The sequence below is a fragment of the Pangasianodon hypophthalmus genome, chromosome 1, assembly GCF_027358585.1.
Source record: "Pangasianodon hypophthalmus isolate fPanHyp1 chromosome 1, fPanHyp1.pri, whole genome shotgun sequence".
NCBI classification, from domain to species: domain Eukaryota; kingdom Metazoa; phylum Chordata; class Actinopteri; order Siluriformes; family Pangasiidae; genus Pangasianodon; species Pangasianodon hypophthalmus.
Window position 1 is genome coordinate 21901958 of NC_069710.1, and position 25034 is coordinate 21926991.

Consider the following 25034-nt stretch of genomic DNA (forward strand, 5'->3'; position numbering starts at 1 on the left):
AAGTACATGTAGCACAAAGTGAGGCTTTAACACTATCATTTTACAATTTTAGCACCTGTATTAATCAAGTGCAGCTACAATTATACTAAAACCTGTTGTAGGACAATCAAGTTTATTAGAAACTAAGAAATTAAGATATATACTGTATCTCTGTTAAAAATATCATGATGTGCTGTGCTGATATTCCATTTGTCCTCAAGTGCTGAGTACGTTACTTTGTGAATTAACCGTTCAGCTGTCGGATCAGCCGAATCCTGGTGTGTCAGCGTGGCCATGCTTTGCTGGTAGGCGTGGGTGGCAGTGGCAAACAGAGCCTGACTCGTCTGGCTGCCTACCTCTCTGATATGAACACCTTCCAGCCTGTCCTGCACAAGGGATACAGCATCCAGGACCTGAAGGTAGTCACCCCAAAAGATTTCTGTGTATCTACTAACCACAAGAGGCCTAAATGTAATATAATGTGAAATGTTACTACTTATTGTAGTCAATATCTTGTAAGTAAGTAATATTTAAACTAGTAATTAATTGAAAGTATATTAAAAGTTTATCAGATATGTTCAGAAGAGACCAAATCAATGCTGCAATAATATTACGCTCTAGTTGTACTAGCAGAGATGACAATGCCCATCAGTTTGAGGATAAATTTAAAATGGCAGTGATTCATTAACAGAGATCATGTTTTCTTTTAGACAGCATTTCCCCTAATCAATATCCACTCCTGCTCTGTGCATACCATTGATCTCATTTAGTCCTGCCTGTACTCGACAACGAAGGACTGTCAGATACTATTAAAGAGTCTGGGCAAATATTTCAATGCCCTATTGATGAGGCTGCTGCTATCGTTTAATTCATCATGGTGTGTGAATCTCGGGCCATTTGGGCCTGCGGCCATTGATCAGCACACTTAACACCCTGGAGAAAGCATATGCAATGCCATTTATACATTGTCCCAAAATACCTTTTATCCTGTGATGCATTTTCAGATGTTTTTTATTGACCTTTAGGACAATAGTGAACAGAAAGAGGGAGGTGACTGCATGTAAAAAGCTTAGTTTGTTCTAGAACACATATATTTGAATCATGCTAGTACAAGTTTTTCTCATTCTGTAATCCTGTGTAATCCTGTTGTGCTCACTCAGATGGATCTAGCAGGTCTCTGTGTAAACACTGGGGTGAAAAACCTTCCTACAGTGCTCCTGCTCACAGATGCGCAGATCCCTGATGAGCGCTTCCTTATCATCATCAGCACCCTGATTTCCTCAGGTCAGACTTGTTTGGTCTTTCTCACACACACATACGCACACATTGCAATGCATCCTTAGCTCCTAAAATTGAAGCTTCTCTCCTCACTGCCCCCTGGGACGCTTATTCCTCACACACTAATGCACACCCTCATGCCACAGGGGGCCTCATTGTGTGCTTGTCTGATGAATGGGAAACACATGTAAATGTGGCGGTGGAAGTGAAGTAGATTAACGGTGACTGGGACAGGCTGCTATGGCATTGGATCAAGCCCTCGAACACACAGATGGTGCTGCTCATCTGTCACTGATGTCAGACCCAGGGGTCAAAGACTTGCACTCTGCGTGTGAATTAGAATAAAGCACCTGATTATTTAAGGTTTTAAGTGGATTCCACAGTGAAAAGATAACTAATGCTTGTGTTTGCCTAGTGTTAAAATAATGTTTTAAAAACATTTATTTAGTGAAAATGTACAAAATGGATGAATGGATTAATTTATTAAAGCGTACTATAAGAACATTAAGTAGATATATCATATTATAATGAAATATACCTTAGTATTACGATTTTATATACTAAAGATTAAAGATGGTGGCACATAGAGATGCAGCGGATTTCCACTCGCTGAATCTTGTGGTACTTATACAATGACAGTAAAGGTATTTGTCTTCATATTCATAACTACCCTTACTGACCACTTTATTAGGAACTCCATGTGAATACTGGGTTGGACCCACTTTGTTCTCAGAACAGCCTCAATTCTTTGTGGCCTGGATTCTACAAGGTGTTCCTTTAGAACACATTCCTTTGAGATTCTGATCCATGTTGACAAGATTTCATCACATGATTACTGCAGATTCGTCAGCTGCACATTCATGCTGTAAATCTCCCATTCTACCACATCCAAAAAGATGTTCTTTTGGGTTCAGATCAGGTGACTGGGGAGGCCACTAAAGTACACTAAATTCATTGCCTTGTTCATGGACTTAGTATGAGATGACTTGTGCTTTGCGACATGGCACATTATTATGCTGGAAAAAAACATTATAAGATGGGTAAATCGTGGTGATAAAGGGATGCACATGATCAACAGCAATACACAGATCGTCTAAAGATACCAAAAGAGGCACCCAGTGAGTACCAAGAAAACACTACAGCATGACCACTAGGCTGAACTGTTGACCCAAGGCAGGTTGGATCCATGAATTCTGTGAAGTGTGGTGACCCATACTCGGAATTTGTGCTCTGCATTTAACCCATCCAAGTGCACACACACACACACACACAGACCCGGAGCAGTGGGCAGCCTTTTTCGCTGCAGTGCCCGGAGAGCAGTTGGGGGTTCAGTGCCTTGCTCAAGGGTCTCACCTCAGTCGTGGTATTGAGGGTGGGAGAGAGCGCTGGTCATTCACTCCCCCCACCTACAATCCCTGCCGGACCTGAGACTCGAACCCATGACCTTCAGGTTCACCTTCAGGTTACAAGTCCAAGACTCTAACCATTAGGCCAAGGTTCAGCATGCTGTGCCTTCTGAGATGCTTTTCTTTTCAACATGTTTACCATGAGTTATTTGGGCTCTGACTTCTCTCATCAGCAAGTCATTTCCCTTGCTGCAGAAAGGCTGCTCTGTTTTTTTATTATTATTTTGTTTTTGTTTTTGTTTTTTTAAACTTTGTAATTTTTAGAGACTGTTGTGCATGAAAATCTAAGGAGATCAGCAGTTTCTGAAATACTGAAACCAGCCTGTCTGATACCAATAACCATTGTCACAGAGAGTCACTTAGGTCACATTTTTAATGATAAGATTTGGCTATCAGACAAAGTCAGACAACACAGCTATTGTGGTTAATAGCCTATTTTTTCATTTAAAGTTTATGCTTTTGAAGGAGGATGATTTATCTTTGTGCAAGGCTACAGTGCAATTCCTCATACTTTTCAATAGCTATATAAAATGATGGAATCCCTCTTCAATTAAAGCGGAGTATAAAGTAAAATATTGTAAAGTATTTATAATTAAAGTAATGTAAAATAGTTTTTCACTGCTGTGTGCTATTGCAGGTGAGATCCGAGAGCTGTTGTCCGATGAGGAGATGGACACTGTAATGAAGGCAGTGAAGAGGGAAGTTCGTGAATCTGGCTTGTTGGACACCACAGACAATTGCTGGAAGTTCTTCAAAGACCGTGTCCATCAAAATCTCAAGGTCTTACAACTTGAGAGGATTTACTAAAGAGCACTGATCCATGTAGTCCAAAAAGAGATCTGATGACTTTATCTAGTTTAAAATTAAGTGCTTATAGATTATGTGTGTGTGTGTGTGTGTGTGTGTGTGTGTAGGTGGTGCTGTGCATGTCTCCTGTAGGTAACACCCTGCGTGTTCGTATGCGCCGTTTCCCAGCTCTCCTCAGCTGCACTACAGTGGACTGGTTCCACGAGTGGCCCCAGGAGGCACTGCAATCCGTCAGTCTACAGTTTATAAAGGAGCTTCGTGGCATTGAAGTGAGCTATAGTCAAAACTTTTAAAACTTTCAAAAAATTGCAGTGGTTGTGTTGGGCAATACTGTACAATTATTTTTTCCTGGTTAGTGCTGATATTAGACTGGGTCATTTTATTTCAGTTGACATTTCAAGTTCGATTTCAGCTTCTTCAATGTCATCTCTTCACACTATCGAGTTTGTACTAGGTCCCTCATCATTAGTTTCACTCTAAAGTGAAGACAAATGGGTGATCACATGCACCATGAGCATTATGACAGACACAGTTTCTCTTTCATTCTCCCTCCCTCTCAGTCTCTCTGTCTGTAATGTTGTTTTCCTTGCTCCAGTGGAACAATCACTAAGCAGGATCATTTATGCTAATGAAGTAACAATGATTAATACACACAGACTGGCCCTCTAAGGAGCCACAGCTGTTTCAGGCATTGCCAGACTGTGTGTGTATATGTGTGTATCTGTCAGATGACTCAAGACCAGCTGTTAACATGCAAGTTCCCACAATTTTTGCTGGATCTATGTAGGCTATTTTACTGATGACGTGACACTGTATTGTTAAAATGCACTGGAAAAGTGCAAAAATTATCATATTACACAGTGCCAGAAAACCCCATAATATTTAGTGTCTCAACAGAATAGTTGATTAATTTATTAAAATTAATTAGATTAGGAAATTTGTTTTACTAAAGGTACTTCAGTATCATTATAATACCGTATTTTTCCTCTAATGATCCATCTAAATGTGAACCGATTTTAGATCATGCATTGATAAAAACCACCCGCTCAATGAAGGCTACACCAGCAGGCATATTTCAAGAAAGTCTGAGGCCATGAGATGCTAGCCACATTCACCTTATTCCATATGCTGTGTTTCACCAGCTATAAGCCATTATTTTCCCAGCCTAATCGCTCTCTCTCACTCCTAGCACCTAAATTTCAAATTGAGTAAGTCCAGTATCTACAAACTTGGAGATGAATTCAGGATTTATGAAGATGATATTTCAGGGCCCGTCACAGGCAAGGATGTTAAAGAATGCTTAATCTAGCCAGCTCCAACTCATGCACTCTCTCTCCCCTTCTCCCTCTTTACAGCCAGCCATTCAGGAACCCATCAGTCTTTTCATGGCCCACGCTCATGCCAGTGTCAAGCAGGCGAGCAAGCGCTATCGGCAGAAGGAGAGAAGGCACAACTACAGCACACCCAAGAGCTTCCTGGAACTGCTCAGGCTGTTTGGTGCTCTGCTGGAGAGGAGAGACTTGCAGCTGCAGCAGAGGCTTAGCAGACTGAACTCAGGCCTGCATAAACTGAAGACCACTGCCTCACAGGTAATCTTCCCCGAATGAACCAAATGCTGTAGTCCCCTCAAAGCTGGAGGTGTGGATTAGCATGATTCTTTGAAGTCTTTAGAATTCTATACTTATTTTTTTTATATACATTCAGTTTTGCCCTTGTATAGAACGGAAAATCCTGTATGCCAAATGCATGGTGAACTGCGCAGTTCTAAAGATCTAAGGAGAATTACTTACCCCCTTTCCATGCTTTTTGAGATCCTTCCTCTGCAACAGGCATAAAAATAAATAAAGACATTTTAATTATTTACATAAAAAGTACCATCACCCCCTTTTTTCCCTATTCACCTACCTTACTAAAACCTGTGCTCTTAATTTTAGGCAGGATATAAAAAAGGTTTAAATGTTCTGTATTTAGTATTTGTCCAGTATCTACAAGCATCTTCAACTTTGTTAAACATTACAGTAAGAGGATTAGTAATAGTATTTTCTCTAGGAGAGGCTGTCTATTGCAGGGTACTAATAACTTTAAAACCAGTGTTTTGAAGAATTTAGGTATTTAGGCTAGGCTATTTTAGGAAAAATGTTTTAAAATATGGTATATGGTGTTACTATATGTTTAAACTTAAATATTTACTTTTTATAATATATTATAATTTCCTTTAAGGTGTTTTTTATTTAAGTGATCATAATAAGAGTGGATTTAACAGGTAGGTTTTGTAAATTTGGAAAATTGCTTTCACAGAATGTATCTGCAATATTTAAATGTTTATAAAAAAAACCTGACTGTCAATATGTAATCCAATATGTACTGAACCTAATGTTTGCCACAATCTGTGATCAGAGGTACCAGTAGTAACTGAAGTAATTCAGTTATCCTAACTGATCACTCCAAGGGATTATAAAAGCATTACAGCGTTGTGTCTTGACTTGCTCACGTTTTTTTCAGATGGATGAAGGTTACAGTTGATGAGGAGAAAATTCTGCTAGGTATTTGAACAATTGTGGGGCAGCATGGTGGTGCAGAGGGTAACATTGAATCGTTACAGCTTCAGAGTCCTGGGTTTGATGCTGAGATCTGCTTTCTGCCTGTGTGGAGTTTCACATGTTCTCCCTGTGTCTGTGTGGGTTTCTTCTGGGTACTCAATTTTCCACTCACTGTCCAAAAACGGGTGTATTGGCAACTCTAAATAGCCCCTAGGTGTGTGTGTGTGTGTGTGTGTGTGTGTGCATATTCAGAATGTGCTTTCAAATGGTAACATTGTGGTAAGTAAATGCATATGTGTACTAGGTGGGAGATCTTATGGCTAAACTGAACTCTCAGGAAGTGGAGCTGAATATGAAGAACCAGGCAGCTGAGGCTCTAATCACCAAGATCGGACAGCAGACAGAAAGAGTGAGCCAGAAAAGAAAGGATTCAGATCTAGAAGAGCAGAACGTAAGCATGCCTCTTTGCTTATCGTGCCTGAATCCTGTTGCCAGTTTGTCTGGAGATGGAACATATACTATAATTGTGGCTGTTTTGTTCAGGTGGCAGCTATAAAGGCAGAAGTGACACAGAGACAGAGGGACTGTGAAGATGACCTGATTAAAGCTGAACCGGCTTTAGAGGCTGCCACTGCAGCTTTAGATACTCTTAACAAGGTGATTAGTACCTGTAAAAAAAGAAAAGAAAAAACTATTATCTAAACATTTACCCCTTCTGTAAGCACTAGTGACCTATTGTGTCTGAACACTGAGAACATTGTTCTGTAATGTTGCTAAGTAGCCTTTATTCTGTTTTTTCCAATAATGTGCATGACAGCTAAGTTTTTGCCGGCAAGTTTTGGATGATCTACTATTTTCAGCTGTTTTTTTTTTTTTAAATACTTTTACTGTGCAGGTGAACCTGACAGAGTTAAAGACATTTCCCAATCCTCCAGAGGCTGTAACAAATGTGATGGCAGCAGTGATGGTCCTGTTGGCCCCACGTGGACGTGTTCCTAAAGATCGCAGCTGGAAGGCTGCCAGAGCCTTTATGGGCAAGGTGAACCTGTCACAGTAAATCCCCCCATCTCAAAACCCCCAACACACAATTCTGATTCATGTTATTCTAATCCACAGGCAGGCCTTGAACTTGCAGACCTCTAACATTATGAGCAGTGCTTTAAATATGCGACATTTTCCATGTTCTGAATTAGATGCCTGTTTGATGAAATACGAGTGGACTGCTTTGCCTCCCTGGATGTGTACATAGGGTTGAGATATAATAGAATATATGCTTCATGGCTATGAGGAAGGAATTTAAACATAATTTTAACTGTATGTATATTCTGAAATAATAGGAGGACTTTATTAGTCTATAGAAAACGAAATCCATTTTACATTCTGGAGGCATTAATTGCTGATGCTGTCAAGTGACCCATACTTCTTCCTGCAGCTGGATGATTTCCTGCAGGCTTTGGTATACTATGATAAGGAGCACATACCTGAGCAGTGTCTTAGTACAGTGAAGCAGGAGTACCTCAGTAATCCGGATTTTCACCCTGATCATGTTCGCACCAAGTCCTATGCTGCTGCTGGTCTCTGTGCCTGGACCATCAATATTGTGCGCTACTATGAGGTGAGAAAGGACAAACAGTGTATGTGTATGTGTATGCGTTATCTGTCAAACAGTATGGCAGATCGTGGCGGATAGGTCCGTGTACATTGGTTTTTGGTGTCTAAATGATGTATATACACATATATAAAATGATATCAAAATACCTTTTTTATATATAGCTGCCATGTTGTCCTCCTTAACCGTCACCTTCTTGCTTTTTTTTTTTTTAAATAACTTAATGATGCATATTTGCAGTACATTAAACACTAATCTTTAATTTACCCTCTACGAGGCTACTAGCCAGCCAGTGCTTGCTGATACACATCCATTCATTAATTTTAGTGAATCGGAAATGATGAAAAACAAGCAAAAGAGAAACATGAGAGCTTTTTTTGTAATATGTATTATTTTAAAGCCAAAAAACTGTTTTGAACATCTCTTTTGTGTATAATGTTTTTCATGAAATGGAAAAGAATGCATGTACCACACGCTCACTGAGCACTTTATTAGGAACACCTGTACACCTACTCATTCGTGCAATTATCTAATCAGCCAATCGTGTGGCAGCAGTGCAATGCATAAAAACATGCAGATACATCTCAGATAGCATCTCAGAATGCACAACATGTCGATGAAGATGGGCTACAACAGTAGAAGACCTCGTCAGGTTCCACTTCTGTCAGCCAACAACAGAAAGCTGAGGCTGCAGTGGGCACAGGCTCACCAAAACTGGAAAGTTGAAGACTGGAAAAGCAATGTGGTCTGATGAATCTCAGTTTCTGCTGAGGCACACATAGGGTCAGAAATCGGCATCCCTTCATGGCCACAGTTTACCCATCTTCTAATGGCTACTTCCAGCATGATAATGCACCATGTCACAAAGCAAAAGTCATGTCAGACTGGTTTCATGAACATGACAACGAGTTCAGTGTTCTTCAGTGGCCTTCCCAGTCACCGGATCTGAATCCAATAGAACACCATTGGGATGTGGTTGAACGGGAGATTTGTAGCATGAAAGTGCGTCTGAAAAATATGTGGGAATTGGATGATGGACCAGAATCTCAAAAGAACGTCTCCAACATCTTGTGGAAGCCATGTGTTCCTAATAAAGTTCTCAATGAGTGTATATGATGTGAAATAATGAAAGAAATTTAATTATTTCTTTAATAACTTGTTTTTCAGGTTTACTGTCAGATTGTGCCAAAGCGTCAGGCTCTTTCTCAGGCCAACACTGAGCTGGACAATGCTACAGCTAAACTGCTCACCATTAGAAAGAAACTGGATGTAAGTATTGTGCTCCATTCATGTTTAACATTAATTTGAAGCTACAGTTTAAATTTGTTTAAGGGTGAAGAAGCATTTACCAGAAGAATTTACCAAGCATGCTTAAAATTGTAATGTTTATGCTGTGCACTGAGACATGTCCTTTCTTTTCATGTCTGTGTGTGTTTTATATTCAGGATCTAGACAGGCACTTGCAGAGCCTCACAGCCCAGTTTGAGAGAGCAGCAGCTGAGAAACTTCACTGCCAGGAGGAAGTGACCCGGACCAGACAGACCATCGAGCTAGCCAGTCGGCTGGTGGGAGGCTTGCAGGTACTACATGAATAAGTATGCCTAGGGTCAGCATCTGGCTACATGACATGCTTTTGGGGTACTGATATGGATTATAGTTTTGGCTAGAAACAGTGATGCTGAGTTAGGAAGGAAGGGCTGCTCCATGACAAAACAGCTACTGAACTGGCCAAGAGGTCAGTGGACACTGGCCAAATGGAGGTGAGGGAAGAGGGAGACCAAAAGCCTACTGGTCTTTTCTTTACTGTGCCAAAATAGTATAGAATAGAAAATAGAATTGTGTATATGGTTTGGTTTGTGCATAATACAACCAGAACATTACAAGGTGATTAGATAGCATGTTCTACTGAATATTCTAATAATTTAAACTGTATAGAAAGTCTCATAAAATACAAATGCAAGAATATGGACCTAATATACTTGAATTCAAATTAAAAGTTATTACAAGTCAGTTTCAATTGATTAATCTATTAGAATTTACTGTTAATAATCACTTTTCAATTTTGTATTCTGTGTCAAAAAGTATTATCCATACAGTGTATGCTTATGTTGTTCCTATAGCATACTCAGCAATTTATCACCCGGATTATCCAAAATCTTTACTGCTATTAATGTGAAATAAAATGAATGTAATATTTCTTTTAGTGTTTTTTTTTTTTTAAGGAACATTCTACTTCCTTATTCAGAGAAATGAATAGGGTTAGAATGGGACAGCTTGGCCTTTATGCATATCAAGACAGATGATTTGTCTTTATGCCATTGACCTGGAAGCAATAGTGTTTAGACTAATAAATCAGCCCATCTATATTTAATCATTAACTCACCGCAAAGCCTCAACAGCTGTTGGAAATTAAAAACACTTCAGCCAGGACTGAGTGATATTCCAAGCAATCCATAATACATTAGGCAAAAAATTATAGTGATTTTTAACTGTCTGACAATTTATTATGTGACATGTTCTGCATGCTTGACCCTGCATAGCCGATGTTAGGCAAGATTTATCGCTGCGGTAGCATCTCAGCCATATTATCGAAGTTCTAAATGAGGGCTAAATTGATGCGGAGTGAAAATGTAACTACACTTTCAAAGCCAGTTTAGGTGAATTGCAATTGTATACTTTATTGTTTACATTCTTTTAGTGTGTATGATCAATGGGGTGGGAACATAATCAACATATGAGCCATACGTTCATCTTCCTCCACCCCTGACAGCTGATGCTGTAAAACTGTCTGTGTGGATTTAACAGTGTGGATTTAAGGTTAAGATGAATTAAAATAACACTTATGTGCTGGAAAAAAGTATTTTCTGAACTTTATCTACAAAGTAGCACTTCACTTCTGCTAAAGTTTGAGAAAGCTGATTTTTTGTTCGTACTTCACATTCCTGTGCAGTCTGAAAATGTGCGGTGGTCAGAAGCTGCGCTGGAGCTGGAGGCTCAGCAGAAGACGCTGTGTGGGGATGTGTTAGTGGCTGCAGCCTTTGTCTCTTATGCTGGATATTTTACGCAGCCTTACAGGAAGCAGCTTCTAGAGTGCACATGGAAGCCTTTCCTCAGAGAACTGAAAGTATGTATTTGGCTTATTATTAAGTCCCAAGAATTTCAGGGATTTTCCACATTTTCCACAAAAATCTCCATAAAATTTATTTTAGCTAATTTTACATAACAGCATGCTATTTCTCTACTTCTGTATCTGTGCATACCAAAATCAGTGAAGCATTGATCTGAATAGCATCACTGTGTGTTTTCCTCTCCTCACACCTCCTGTTCCAGCCCCTCATCCCGCTGACAGAAGGCCTGGACCCTATCCTGCTGCTGGCTGAGCAAGCCAGCATTGCCGCCTGGCACAACCAGGGCCTGCCACCCGATAGGCTGTCTGTGGAGAACGCTGTGATCCTGACTTGCAGCCAGCGCTGGCCACTCCTTGTGGACCCCCAGCAACAGGCCAGCAAGTGGCTCCGCAACCTATACGGTCCTGGACTCAGAGTGCTGCAGCATGGAGAGAAAGGGTGAACACGAATATCCTTCTGTATCACCTTCAGCTACGCTGTTCATGTTTATTGACTGCATAGTGATACATAAGTTAAAGACTGAGTGTAGTATGAACATATATCATTTTCTGTTTTATCCCCTTTTTTTACATTTATTTTACTATCTAGATATCTGGATGTGATTGAGCAGGCATTGGTCTGTGGTGAGGTTGTGTTGCTCGAGAATGTGGAGGAGAGACTGGATGTAGTCCTTGAACCACTGCTAGCCAGAAACACTACCAACAATGGAAGGCAAGAGATGCACTGATATTCAGATTTTATTTATATTCACATCACATGTAATAAAACTGAAACTGCAGTCTTCCAGCAAAGCATGTACATGTATAGCCATTTCTTTTTTAACACACCGATATGTTTACTTGGATTTTTTCACGAATAATTTTTTGCATGTCATCCTTAGGAGGCAATTTTGTCTGGATTTTCTGTTAGCGCCGAAAAGCCGATAGTCAGATGTGACTTAGTACAATATGATAGCTTACTGTTTAAATTGTAGATGAATTAGTGTTGCGTGAGTTGAATTGAGGTGGGGGCAGCTGTATTGATCTTGCTTTCAGGGTGGGTGATAGATGTGCATTTGTTTGCTCATATTCTTTGTGTGACTTGAATATGAAGCAGCTCTCTCGAAGTGACTGATCAGCCTGGAGGCACTAGAGGGACTTGGACAGCAAGTGGACTTTTATCCACCGACAACTTCCAGAGAGTGCTGGTCGTGACAGCAATATCTTCACAGAAATACTTTTTGAGTTGTGATGGAAAGTGCCACATTAACAATTAAGAATTGAAAAGTACAAGTGCTGCCCTAGAATTTCGAAAGCACTTAGCTTTGGTTCTTCTTGTATTTCACCTTAGCTGTATCATAGATATTTATATTAATAATTCACTGTTATCATTGTCATTTATCTATTTATGCATTCTAAAATCTTTGAAATACATCACAAAATTAACTGCTTATCAACCCAGAATATGTGATTTAAGCACAAAAGAAGTAGTATAATATGTTAAATATTCTTATCACCTTTTTCAGCATTTAGTTATGAAGGTTACATTCTCTGTACTTGAAGTACTCTCACCTGTGTCTAGTGACCCGTGGCAGTGGCTCCGTGTTTAATCTGACTATAAGTTTATTCCTGCGGGTGACCCACACTCCACTCTCCACCCATGATCAATTCAGTCTGGCCGCAGCAGCCTTGATGAATCTGGTGCGGTTCCACAGCTGAAGTTCATTAATAATTGGAATGTTGCAGAGTGCAAAGTAATGAATACTAATTATTCCTTTCATGTCTGACAGAGGAGCATGAGCCAATCCATCAGCTGGGACTTTAATTTGGTGGAGTAATGGTTCTATCAATAGTACATTAATTCCGTCTTGTGAAGATATAGAGTTGAAGCAGACCCGGGCTTTGGTGGAAGCTCTGGCGTAAGAACCAGGGCTGTTGGCTGACTAGTGAGGGGTAATTAGAGAAAAATTAAAAGCCACCAGGTCTGGGCAGCCAGGCTTGATTTAATTGAAATGCAGATTGGGATAAATATTGGCTGCTGGGAATATGATCTTCCAGGTTTTATTTAATATCATTTGCCTGTGGTGGCTAGCAGTTACATTTGTCATCTTTTTCTGTTTCGCTCCAATTAGAGAGCTGGAAAAGTGACACTAAAACAACATGTTATTATAGATTGTAAACTATTTTCACAGGGTAATTTATGTGGCCCTGGTTTTTGGAAAAAATGTATCCCTTTCCTTAGGCTGAATTTTCACCTTTAGTCATAGAAAATGAGCATTTAAAATGAACAAATTAATATTCCTTTTCATATATGTTCGGTCACATGATACTGTGTTTTACACCCACTTAATGTGTGTACAGGTTTATCAGGCTGGGAGATAGAGATTGTGAGTATAACAGCAGGTTCTGGCTTCTTCTGCACACAAAGCTGGCCAACCCTGACTTCCCTCCTGAGCTGCAAGCCCAAACCACACTCATTAACTTCACAGTAACACAAGCTGGCCTGGAGGAGCAGCTCCTGGGACAGGTGGTCAGCCATGAGAGGCCTGACCTGGAGACCATGAAGGTTAGATAGACAACACTGCACACTCACTGACTAAATACTTGCTTATAGTCATTCCAAAGGAAAAATGAGGAATAATATGCACAAGTACAAACCTAACCCTAAAATGATTGGAGTTCTTTTATAAAGTCAGTCCTTTCCCAATACAGTTGGAGCTGAGCACTCAGCAGTACCTGTGTCAGATAGAGCTGAAGAAGTTGGAGGATGAGCTGCTGAGCAGGTTGTCTGCTGCTGAGGGTAGCTTCCTGCGAGACGCAGCATTAGTGGAACAGCTGGAGCAAACAAAGAACACTGCTGCACACATCCAAAACAAGGTAGGACAATCCTGTAGAGCATTTCATGGCATTGTTGTATCTTAGGATGGCCAATACAGTAAAAGTATAAAACTGTCTTCATGCTGAAGCTTAATAGTGTGAAGATCATTAACTATATTAACTGTTTAATTGTCATAGTTGATTTAATGGTTAGCAGAAAGGGAAACTCAACGATTTCTGTTGACTGTATATGTGAGTATGTAAGTATTAATGTTTCTATGTCTTGCTCAGGTCATAGAGGCGAGAGAGAATGAAATGAAAATCAATGAGACCCGTGAGCTCTACCGTCCTGTAGCACAGAGAGCTACTCTTCTTTACTTTATCATTAAAGAGCTACACAACATCAATCCCATGTACCAGTATTCATTTAAGGTAAAACTACACTATATTGATATCCCATTTTGTATCAGTATCTTGTGAAAGACAACAGAATTCAGCCCAAATAAGGGGTTTTTAGATTTCTTTCATGTTTTAATTGTTAAAAAATGTATTACATTGCAATTGTTCTCATTCACATCTGCAGGCGTTCAGTGCAGTATTCCACAAAGCGATAGAGCAAACTCCACGAGATGAAGATGTGGCAGTGCGTGTCCACTCCCTCACTGAGGCTGTCACTTACTCTGTCTTCATGTACACCAGTCAGGGCCTCTTCCAGAAGGACAGACTCACCTTTCTGACCCACACTGCCTTCCAGGTGAGGAGGGCGCGCCATACTGGCACATCTACCCACCCCTACCTCTCTGCATCGCTCCCTTTTCCAATGCTTTGTCATCTACATCAATCATTGCACTTTTCTGCCCCTACATTAACTTCAATTAGGCCCTGTCAGAGGAGCGTGCCCTGTTTCTATTGATTAACCCTCAGAGTCGAAGCACGCTTCTCCTTCAGGCTGTCAGCACTGACAAAGCTCTGACAGAAGGGAAGGAGCAGGATGCAAATCCCTGTGGGGGTAGCAGCTGTTTTGCCTGCTGTTGTCTGTGTACATGTACTGTCCTCCCTACAACCACATCAAACCTGGGGCCTTTTTTTTAGCTTCTACCAAATACAAGATAAGATTATGTATGCTAAATCTGCTAATCATGACATGAATTCAAAACAGATTACTTTGGGTCCTTGATCTCAAAGGTTAACTTGATTACAGTAGCAGGATTGGGCTGTCTGAGAAAAATGTATTGCGTGTGTATGGCCTAAAATGACTTTAAAAAGATATCCTAACTAAGATGGTACCTTTCTATAAGGAAACATTGAGAATATCCCAAAGGGCCTAGGTGATTTTGCACTGTCAATTCATCTCTCACTGTTATTAGAGTTGAGGAATTGAGTCGCTAAGTCTAGGAAATCCTTTATATACAGCACTTCTAAACCTAATTTTTTTTTCATTGAGCAAGCTGCTTCTGAACAGGTTCAAGCATACAGGCTACTTGAATTGCAACCATTCTGACAGCAGCTTTGAATTAATGTCAACAGTTCAATCCAGCTAATTCACAAATCCATGTACAAAGAATGGGGTCATGGTCCTTCAATGCCAAACAAAGATACATGTATCATGCCAAGGCACTGTTTTTTAATCATAATTATCTGGTTTCATTAGATTCTCCTGATGAAAGGGTCCATTGAATCAGAGGAGCTGGATCTTCTTTTGCATTTCCCAGTGGAGTTCAGCAGTGGAAGTCCTGTCAGCTTCTTGTCTGCTCAGGCCTGGGGAGCCATCAGGGTAAACAATATCTGAATTTTAAAAATTTAAGTGGCATAGTCTTAAAATTGAATTACATCGTCTTAGAATTTAGGGTAGGAATCATTACACGGCCACAATTCCAGCAATAGTGACAGATGATATTTGAATTGAGACTTCTTCTGTGTTATACAAGTTAATTATGACATGGTAAATCAAATGGCTGTCTCCAAATTCCTGCTATACTCTCCACTCATAACTTTAGTATCGTCTGTATTTAGTTATCATTCGACAGTGTTTGGAGTGCAAACATGGAAGAAAAACTTATAATTCATGGTTCCATCTTTTTCTTTTGAGTTTTATTACAAAATGCATAAAAAAGTAATGTATTATAATTTTTACTACATTTCCTTTTCAGAAATTCATATGACATTACTGTATGTTGCCACATGCCGGATAATACAGGGGCACTGACATGTTGAACTATCATAAACATGTTGATATGGGAAAAAATTAAATTTAACCAACAGTGGTATTAAGAGGTTTAAAGTATATAATTTACCTTGAGATATCTGAAGACACCCTATATATAGCACTAATGTAATCTTAACCTCCACCTCAGGCTCTGTCAGTGCTGGAGGCATTTCGTGGTCTGGACCGGGATGTAGAAGGCTCACCTAAGCGCTGGAGGAAGCTGGTGGAGTCTGAGTGTCCAGAGAGAGAGTGCCTCCCTCTGGACTGGAAAAAGAAAAATCCTCTGCAAAGACTCATTATCCTCAGAGCCATGCGACCTGACAGGATGAGCTATGCTCTCAGGTTGGAATTTTTAGACAGTGCCACTTAAATATCTCTACAGTACACACTTACATGACTGACACTTTTGCAAATGAATGTCACTTTAGCCTACATATAGTATACAAAACTGATTTACTGATGAAACTCAAAACTGATTGGGCAAGTGATATCTGATACAAATATATCAGTGGTCAGTATTTTATTTTGTGTGTTTATGTGGATCTTTAATGGTAGGAACTTTGTGGAGGAGAGTTTGGGCTGCAGATATGTGGAAACAACCAGGATAGAGTTTGAGAAGTCTTATGAGGAGAGCAGTCCTTCAATACCAGTCTTCTTTATCCTGTCTCCTGGAGTCAACCCACTGAAAGATGTGGAAACACTTGGTATGTGCTATAATGAATGTGTTATTCCCACAATCAAAGACAGTAACATATGTTTTACTTTGAACCACTATAAAGGTGCAGATTGTTATATTTAAAAATGTTTATAGAAATCATACAATTTTAAAGATATCTTGAAGAAACTGTGATTTGCAATATTGACATATAGTTCATATATGTGTCTTCATTTCAGGATTATGTTTACTTTTTCTGGCCTGGAAATGAAAAGAATTAGCCAGAAGACAGGCCTGCACTTTTGCCCTTAAAAGGAATTTGTCAGGCATACATAGTTTTAGCAGAGGAGGGTTGGGGTATGGGAATGTCGTAGGGGCTTGTCATTGTTTTCATTGCAAAAATGACAAACTGCTCCTTTAACTATGTGTTGTGTGTGAATCTGATGTGTAGGGCTGAAGCTGGGCTTCTCCATAGACCGGGGGAACCTTCATAACATCTCACTGGGACAGGGCCAGGAGAATGTGGCTGAAAAGGCTCTAGAAATGGCAGCTACAAAAGGCCACTGGGTCATTCTACAGGTACTATACCACTCTTCTGCAACTCTTCCTTTTAGTATTTATGGTAGGACCCATGAGTCCATCAGACTAGATAAGCCATTTTGTTTTAAATGCAAAAACTGTGATTCTGTGAAAATGTGATTCTTTAGCATCCTTTTTTTTTTTTTTTTTTAAATCAGAATGTGCATTTAGTGGAGCGTTGGCTGGGTCATCTGGAAGGTCTGTTGGAGAGTACAGGGCGAAAAGCTCACCCACAGTATAGAGTGTTCATGAGCGGACAACCTGCTCACGGCCCTGAGGAGCACATCATTCCCAGAGGCATCCTGGAAAATGCACTCAAACTGACTAATGAGCCACCCACAGGCATGAACGCCAGTCTGCATGCTGCACTGCACAACTTCAACCAGGTCAGAGAGCACCAGACAGGGCTTTGATGTAAACTAAGACTGATGGTTGTTTGGGAAAACTGGTCAGATGTCACTGTGGCCAAGTTCTGGAAAACAGTCAAAATTGAGTTATTGGCCCTATAATCTACTACTGATCTCTATTTTAAGAAAACATAAATATATTTTACCAAAACAACAAAGAATCTTTTATTTAGGCTATTCTGCCCTTGCCTTGGCTGCCTGCCTGCAGATATCCTGTTGGGTAAGGAGCCACTTTAACAAACACCAGTCAGTCTGCCTGAAGGTGTCTAAAACCCTGCCACATTTCATCACAATTTGATCAAGTTTTTGAATACTTACATGGCATGGTGAAATGTATAAGCCTAATCAGTTAGTCGTCAGATGCAGTCTGTCGAAATATTCATGATGCTCATGCACTGTCACATCCTCAAAACACAGAAGAGTGCTTACACACGCTGTACAGATGATAGCTGACGAAGTTTTAAAATGTGTAAATGACCTAATAAAAATACTTTAATAACAAGCAATTTAGTCAACAGAATAGAATTAATGAGCAGTTATTTCCCCACCAAAGTTAGCATGAACAGAGATCAGTGGAGTGAAGAGACAACAATGCTTGTGTTTAAGTGCAGTGAGAATAAAAATAATACCTCTTTTCCTATTGTGAATTTATAATTCTATAACATTTGGCAGTCATGTTTTTTTTCATATTTTTGTGTAGATTATATGGAGATTAGGTTATAAAATTAGAGGTAGACAGGAAGTCTTTCAGGGGAATTGCGGGTAAACAGACTTTTGGGGTAAATAGACATTAAAATGTTAAATCACATTACTGCACAAAAGTAGAATATTTAAGTTCAGGAAAACATGTAGTTTATGCACATGCTTATCAATATCAGTGTATCTCATTATAACCTCTAGTTCATTTCTGTCTGTCTCCTGATAGGAAACTTTGGAAATGTGTTCTCATGAGCAGGAGTTTAAAGCACTCCTGTTCTCTCTCTGCTATTTCCACGCTTGTGTCAGTGAGAGGAGGAAGTTTGGGCCTCAAGGTTGGAATCGCTGCTACCCTTTTAACACTGGAGACCTCACCATCTCCATTAACGTGCTGTATAACTACCTGGAGGTTAATTCAAAAGTAAGTACAGTGTAGACACCTAACATTAAGAAGATTTGTTCTTGCAATGCATCTTTTAAATAGTGGGTTGAAAAATGTGTTTGGTCATTTCTATGCTATTGGTAGATTTTGGCTTTGATATTATTTGAAATGAAAAAAAAAAAACATGGTTCATTCTTTCCCACCTGAGAGAGAGCAAGGACAGTCTCACTTCTCACCATTTCTGTGAGATTTCATAATATGTTTTTCTCTTCTCTGCATCACACTGGTCACAAACAATTATCCTGCCAGCACAATTCCCCCTCACTTCAAAAAAAAAGAAAGAAAAGAAACGAATGTCCTTCATTATGTTAACCAAACACTAACCTGTACGTGCGTATACAGGGGATTCATTAGGCGGCCAATGAAGCGTCACACTAAATGTAATTACACACACTGCGTGTGACATCTCGCACCACTCCATAAGTGATCACTGCAATTAGGCCTGATGAAGGAAGCAATTTGCAAAACAATACAGATACAAATGACTGTGAACTTCCAGCTTCTGTCATCAGCTCTGAGGTTCGCACTCACACTCTTTTCTCTTCTCCAGACGCCCACATCACTGTGGGTTTTTTTGGCACACGATCCCAGTATGATCTCACATGACTAGCTGTCAGATCACAACACGCTATGTATGAGGACTACTCTTGACACAATAAAAATAATAGTATGCAATTTAAATACCACATAAACAGTTAACCTGTCTCGTATATCATATATAAATATATCATATACATTTTATGAAATGCCCAGGTTGTAATGAAAAAGTAAATGCACTAAAGAGATTGGGGCCCATTTTTATTGTAGAAAGCTAATGCTAATTGTGTTTGTCTGTCTGGTTGAGGTGCCATGGGAGGACCTGTGTTATCTGGTAGGAGAGATCATGTATGGAGGACACATCACTGATGACTGGGATAGGAGACTCTGCCGCACATATATACAGGAGGTCCTTAACCCAAAGATGGTAAAATGAATTATTCATATTATTATTCAAATTATTCTGAAATTATTGTTTATGGTGTTATTGTTGCACCAAGAATCTCTTAAAAATTTATAAGTTCTCCCAGCAGAATATAAATATAAAAATAAAAAGAATATTTACTGCAAACTTAATTTTAATACTTACCCTGTCCCTTTGGAAGAAAAATTTTGCTTCTGGAAATGTTTTTTGCTTCCACATTTTAACAGATATGACAGTCTTAATTTTTCATGGTCAACTGGAATTTGGAGCAAGTCCTTTGATTGTTACGCAAGTACTGTTAACAATATAATAATTATAAAATATAATTGGCTTCTATGTATTCATAGAAGCCAATTATCATGGTTACTCCTGTCAGTTATGTAGGAATAAACCCTTCAATGTATTGTTTAATAAATACATACAGTCAGCTACCCAGCTTCCTAATGATTGGCACTTGATAAAGATGGGGTAAAAAAAATATATTTTTGTGTAAAAGTCTTTAATTAGCTTAATCTGACACTGAAAAAATATGAGGTAAATTTGTTCTAAAATCACATCAAAATGATTTTCTAACAAAACTACGTCAATTATTTGTACCCCTTTGGATTCATATGAACAAAATGCAACAGAAACATGTTCCCATTTATATGTTACTTTTATAAGTTCACCTGCGTGTTTAGGAACTGTGAAACATTTAGTTTAGTTTAGTTTAGTTTAGGACTTCCTGTTTCACTTGGGTATAAATATGAGGTGACACAGAGGCCAAATTCCCATTCCCAAATTATGGGAAAGACTACAGAACACATAAATGAAGTAAGACAAAACTGTGTTGATATTTATAAATCAGCATTAGCTAGAAAAAATAGCTACACAGTTGAAAATGATTAAGTTTAAAACAACTTGAGCTGTAATAAACGCAAGTAAGTATATTTTGAAATCTGTGCTATGAGCTGGAGAGGAGAGTCCACAAGAGAGGTCTTGGGACCCTGGACAATCTGGATCTGCATTCAGGAGTGGTTTCAGAGTACTTTCTTTGTGTTGTTCAATCTCATCAAGTATTATAGCTGTTACGTTGGCAGAAGGTGTAGGCACAAATTACTAAAGGCAAGGGCACCAATAGCTGTGCCCCATGTATATATACTGTGATAAGAGTTTATATTTTCTTAGAATAAAATCCCTTCAGTTATCATTGTGAGATAACTAATTAACTAATTAACCAGGGTTTTTCCAAAAGGGGTTTTCCATAACCCTTTTGTGCTGTTAGCTAGCCAACTTCTGAGGAGAAACAGAGCATTAGAGTTCTTACAATGACAGCTAAGACTACATTTGATCAGAAAATATAATGTGAAAGAAAAAAAAAAAAGTCAAACTAGGCAATAGATAACCTCCTTCTTACCAAGACCTCTATGTAAAATGTATGATTCGACTACTTACCTTCAGTACAAGAGCTGCAGCAGCAGGTGTCCTTACACTACATTCAGCTGAAATATGATGCTCTACAAAAGCTCCAGTATTTCATTTGGCTGGATGATTGTGGTTGTTAGTAACAAGATCATTTTCAGAATTAATGTGTCTACATAGGAACTTGTTTTTCTTGTCTAATTCAAAAGCTCCTCCATGTGCTGTACAGTCCCATCACAATGCTCCCAGCATGCAGGCCTCCTGTCCAATCAGAGCTATTCATCCTAAAAGAAGCCCAGCCCCTATTCACATGTTGAAGCATGAAATCCTTCTATATGCTACAGAACTTTAATAAATATATCCATCAATAAATCACAGGAAAATATTGAATAAAGCACTGAGGTACTTAATAATTAATTGATAAACCGTCAAAATGTTAATTGTCAAAATGTTAAACCCCTTGAATTAAAGCTGAAAGTCTACACTTCAATCACATCTTGATTTCTTCATTTCAAATCCATTGTGGTGGTGTACAGAGGCAAAATTCCGAAAACTGTCACTGTCCAAATCCTTAAGGACCTGACTGTACATATTCACAGTATAGATTTTTATTTTATGACTTCTACATAACTGAGTCAGTACAAAAACATTTTAGATTTCCAAACATTAGTTTTCCACCACAAAATAAAATGTTACAGAAAAATGTTTGTATGTCAGTAAAGAAAGCAGCATATTACATAAGAGACACTTTTCAGACAGAAAACATAATGAAGGCTGCTGGGTTTTGGTGCAAAAATAACAAGCAAGTGTGACAGTCAAAGTCTCCAGAAGAACTGTGGCTGGTTCTGCAAGATGCTCAGTAACACTTACAGATAATTTCCTTATAAAACTACAAAATTGTATCTGAGACTAAAAAATATTGACTCTGTTTACTGCTCTTTATAGTTTTTTTTCTAAATGTAGAAACATTTAATTTCATTATTTTTGAAGGCATCTTTGATTTATAGCATTTCTGTGCCTAAGACTTTTGCAGGACAGTACTCTGTATGTGTGTATGTATGTATATATATATATATATATATATATATATATATATATGGCACTCATTGTGCTATATCTTATAAAGAATGGAATGCTAGCAAACAAATACTCCATGTTATAAAATAGAGTATTTATTGCTAGCTCCCAAAACCTTGATAGTCATTAGTGATATTGACTATTCTTTGAGCTAAGAAAGTAAACCGACAAGGAAAGAAAACTCTGTTGGCTGGAACTAAAAGTGGTCAGTGGAACAGAATGGAACAAAACATTTAGGTCCATGAATGTGCCCAGAAAAAAGGAAGGCGCTTATCATATTGCTACAATTCCAGAAATGATATAAGCACTGTGTTAAGATCATTCTGCCATGATGGGTGCCACAGTTCACTGAGTGGGTGTGGCTAAGACAATTAACAATACATTTTTATCCACTGGTAGTTTAAATGTTTGTTTGTTTTTTAAGTTAGGTTTGCATTTTCCTCAAGTACAGCTTGGACAAGTAAGATGCAGTGCAGTTTGAGGAAATTTTTAAAGTTTAGAGGAAAAAGATTGGTAATTGATTGGTTGCCTGGTGGCGCCTAGTGGTGTCTCATTGTATTACATTAAAAAAGCCTCCTTTTCTTATGTTTCTAAAAGTGATTGAATTGATAGTATCATTATTTACTGAAAAGTATATCACAAACTGAGAATGTCCTTGACTGATCATGTAACAATGTCACTTTTAGAACTTCATTTTATGTTCCTGTAGTGATCAAGCCTGCTTGTCCTTTACTGGGTCTCATTAAGTGTGGGGATGCATGCATCCGCCACTGAGTTAAAGTGTGCACACTGCTGCATTATCATCCCGTAGTCCCACAGTAACGTTTATCTGTTGAGAATCAAAACTCATAAAGATTGGTCTAACTGCAGCTAATACCCAGAATAGATATGTGCTGAATGTATTGGGAAAGGGAAACAAGTGTAAGATATAAAAATAGAACCACTGGCTGAGACATGAGATATGGGATTAAAAAAAGGAGGTAAATAAAATGCATTTGCTGTATACATTTTGGCTAGGCTTATATTATCAGTCATGTGAATATAAAAATCTGATCTTTTCATATCATGCACTTTGAAATGTAAGCCTAGATTGGATTGACCTGGACATGTGAACATGATGAGAAATTCAGAATTCATGTTTTTCTTACTTCAAAACTCACTATGCATGCTCATATTGCTGTTGTCCTCATCCAGTGTCATCACTTACGAGTCACTTAAAAACACAAATGTGAAACACTGAGGCAGAGAGATCGGATCTGAGCATAAAATCGAATTGAGCATCAGAGCTTGTCTTGTGCATGTAGCCTTTATGTGGTTTACATATTTGTTCAGTCCATTATCTAATTATGCAAATTGATGCTTCCATGTGCGTAGTGAATGGCTAAAGAAATAAAAGTATTATGGATATGAATATGATTGTGGTAGTGGGTGGTTATGTATTTATTTTTCAATTTTCAGTTTGAAGGAGAGCTGTTCCTCTGCCCTGGCTTCTCAGTTCCTCCTAATCTGGACTACGCTGGCTATCACAGTTACGTGGATGAGAGTTTGCCAGAGGAAAATCCAAGCCTTTACGGCTTGCATCCCAACGCGGAGATCGAGTTTATGACCGTCACATCCAACGCTCTCTTTAACACTCTGTTAGAACTGCAGTGCCGAGACTTTGCGGGAGAGGAAGGAGCACAGAGTGTGGAGGAGAAGGTCAAAACCCTCATGTTTGCTGTTTTTACTGCATTGCTTGTAGTATCTGTTTTTAATTAAGTCAGTAGATAATAAAACCAAGTTATAATCACACTGTTAATTGAACTTGTTCTGACCTCAGGTGAAAAGTGTGCTTGACGACATTCTGGAGAAGCTGCCTGAGAAATACAGCATGTCAGAGCTGCTTGCTAAGACATCAGAGCGCAGTCCATTGGTTCTCCTCTGTTTTCAGGAGTGTGAGCGCATGAACCTGCTGATATCTGAGATCCACAGCTCTCTTACACAGCTGGACCTGGCCCTGAAGGTACCTCTTAAACAGACAACCTGAAAAAATGGTTTCTTAAGGGATTCCATTTTGAACCTTTTCTGAAGGGAAACCATCTATAAGTAGGGTTCTCTATAGAGCTGTCACAGGTTTCCTCTAGCGGGATTAACTGAAGGACCCTTAAACAGGATAGACAGGAGTATAGACATTCATTATTCATGTGAATGTATTTGTCAGTGTCACCAGTTTATAGGTTAACAAGCATAATGTTGAAAACTGGTATTATTTCTCAAACATTTCTGATATAATGTGTATACTGTATTTTCTTTCTCTTAGGGTGAGTTAAGCATCTCTCCTGACATGGAGACTCTGCAGACGGCTCTTTACTACAACCGTGTTCCTGAAAGCTGGAGCCGACTGACCTATCCCTCTACACACACACTGGCCCAGTGGTACAACCTGTTAAATTTATATGGGAGAATGGGAGGAGTGGATGTTTGGTGTGTCAGTATGGTGTGTTTTAAAACATTACTCTACACTATGGCAGGTTCAGTGATGTCCTCAGTCAGTGTCGAGAGCTGGACACCTGGACTCAAGACTTTGTGCTTCCGGCGGTGGTGTGGCTCTCAGGACTGTTCAGCCCACAGTCTTTCCTGACCGGTAAACAAGTGGCACACACACACACACACACACACGTTTGTTTTACTATTCCTTCCATTAACTTAATTATTAATGCAGTTAATTAATGATATGCCTACCTAAAAAAGCAGTTTTCCTCATGGTGACCTCCTCACAAGGTCAAAACTGTCAGATATTAGTAACCTTGTGGGGATATTTGATGCTCACCAAGGTATAACCCCTCTACACCCCCACACACATGTTGTGTTATTGTAGTGACATAATTCTAAGCCTTAGAGTTAAACTCTTAACCTTAATATGATTTTTTAAAAAATACAATTTTGGCTCAGTTTTTCAAACTAAATCTGTACTGATAAAAAGGGAATGCAAAAAGTAAATATATCATTCTTTAAAGTTTGGCAGTAATATTGTCTCTCCATAAGGAGATTAGGTTATAAATGTAGAGGTACACTGGTCATCTTTCACT

At 39.0% G+C, this 25034-nt stretch overlaps 1 protein-coding gene across 3 annotated transcripts in view; it reads left to right on the forward strand.

The window, feature by feature from the left end:
• The window catches only part of LOC113542626 (dynein axonemal heavy chain 11), a 54355-nt gene that overhangs the window by 27650 nt on the left and 1671 nt on the right, over positions 1–25034 (forward strand). The window contains exons 52-80 of one of the 3 annotated variants that reach the window (XM_053233805.1): positions 236–398; positions 1140–1263; positions 3301–3443; positions 3578–3739; positions 4826–5059; positions 6315–6461; positions 6554–6667; positions 6906–7049; positions 7443–7625; positions 8787–8888; positions 9065–9199; positions 10570–10743; positions 10950–11185; positions 11336–11458; positions 13087–13291; positions 13438–13602; positions 13834–13974; positions 14126–14296; positions 15194–15316; positions 15897–16090; positions 16304–16452; positions 16855–16982; positions 17141–17368; positions 18315–18506; positions 19372–19491; positions 23425–23664; positions 23786–23968; positions 24266–24381; positions 24477–24589. In XM_053233805.1, the coding sequence (XP_053089780.1) occupies positions 236–398; positions 1140–1263; positions 3301–3443; positions 3578–3739; positions 4826–5059; positions 6315–6461; positions 6554–6667; positions 6906–7049; positions 7443–7625; positions 8787–8888; positions 9065–9199; positions 10570–10743; positions 10950–11185; positions 11336–11458; positions 13087–13291; positions 13438–13602; positions 13834–13974; positions 14126–14296; positions 15194–15316; positions 15897–16090; positions 16304–16452; positions 16855–16982; positions 17141–17368; positions 18315–18506; positions 19372–19491; positions 23425–23664; positions 23786–23968; positions 24266–24381; positions 24477–24589 (4652 nt within the window). Of the gene's footprint in view, positions 1–235; positions 399–1139; positions 1264–3300; positions 3444–3577; positions 3740–4825; positions 5060–5972; positions 6014–6314; positions 6462–6553; positions 6668–6905; positions 7050–7442; positions 7626–8786; positions 8889–9064; positions 9200–10569; positions 10744–10949; positions 11186–11335; positions 11459–12561; positions 12679–13086; positions 13292–13437; positions 13603–13833; positions 13975–14125; positions 14297–15193; positions 15317–15896; positions 16091–16303; positions 16453–16854; positions 16983–17140; positions 17369–18314; positions 18507–19371; positions 19492–23424; positions 23665–23785; positions 23969–24265; positions 24382–24476; positions 24590–25034 lie in introns of those variants that run through there. The other 2 variants (XM_026940267.3, XM_034307239.2) reach the window with 2 other exon arrangements.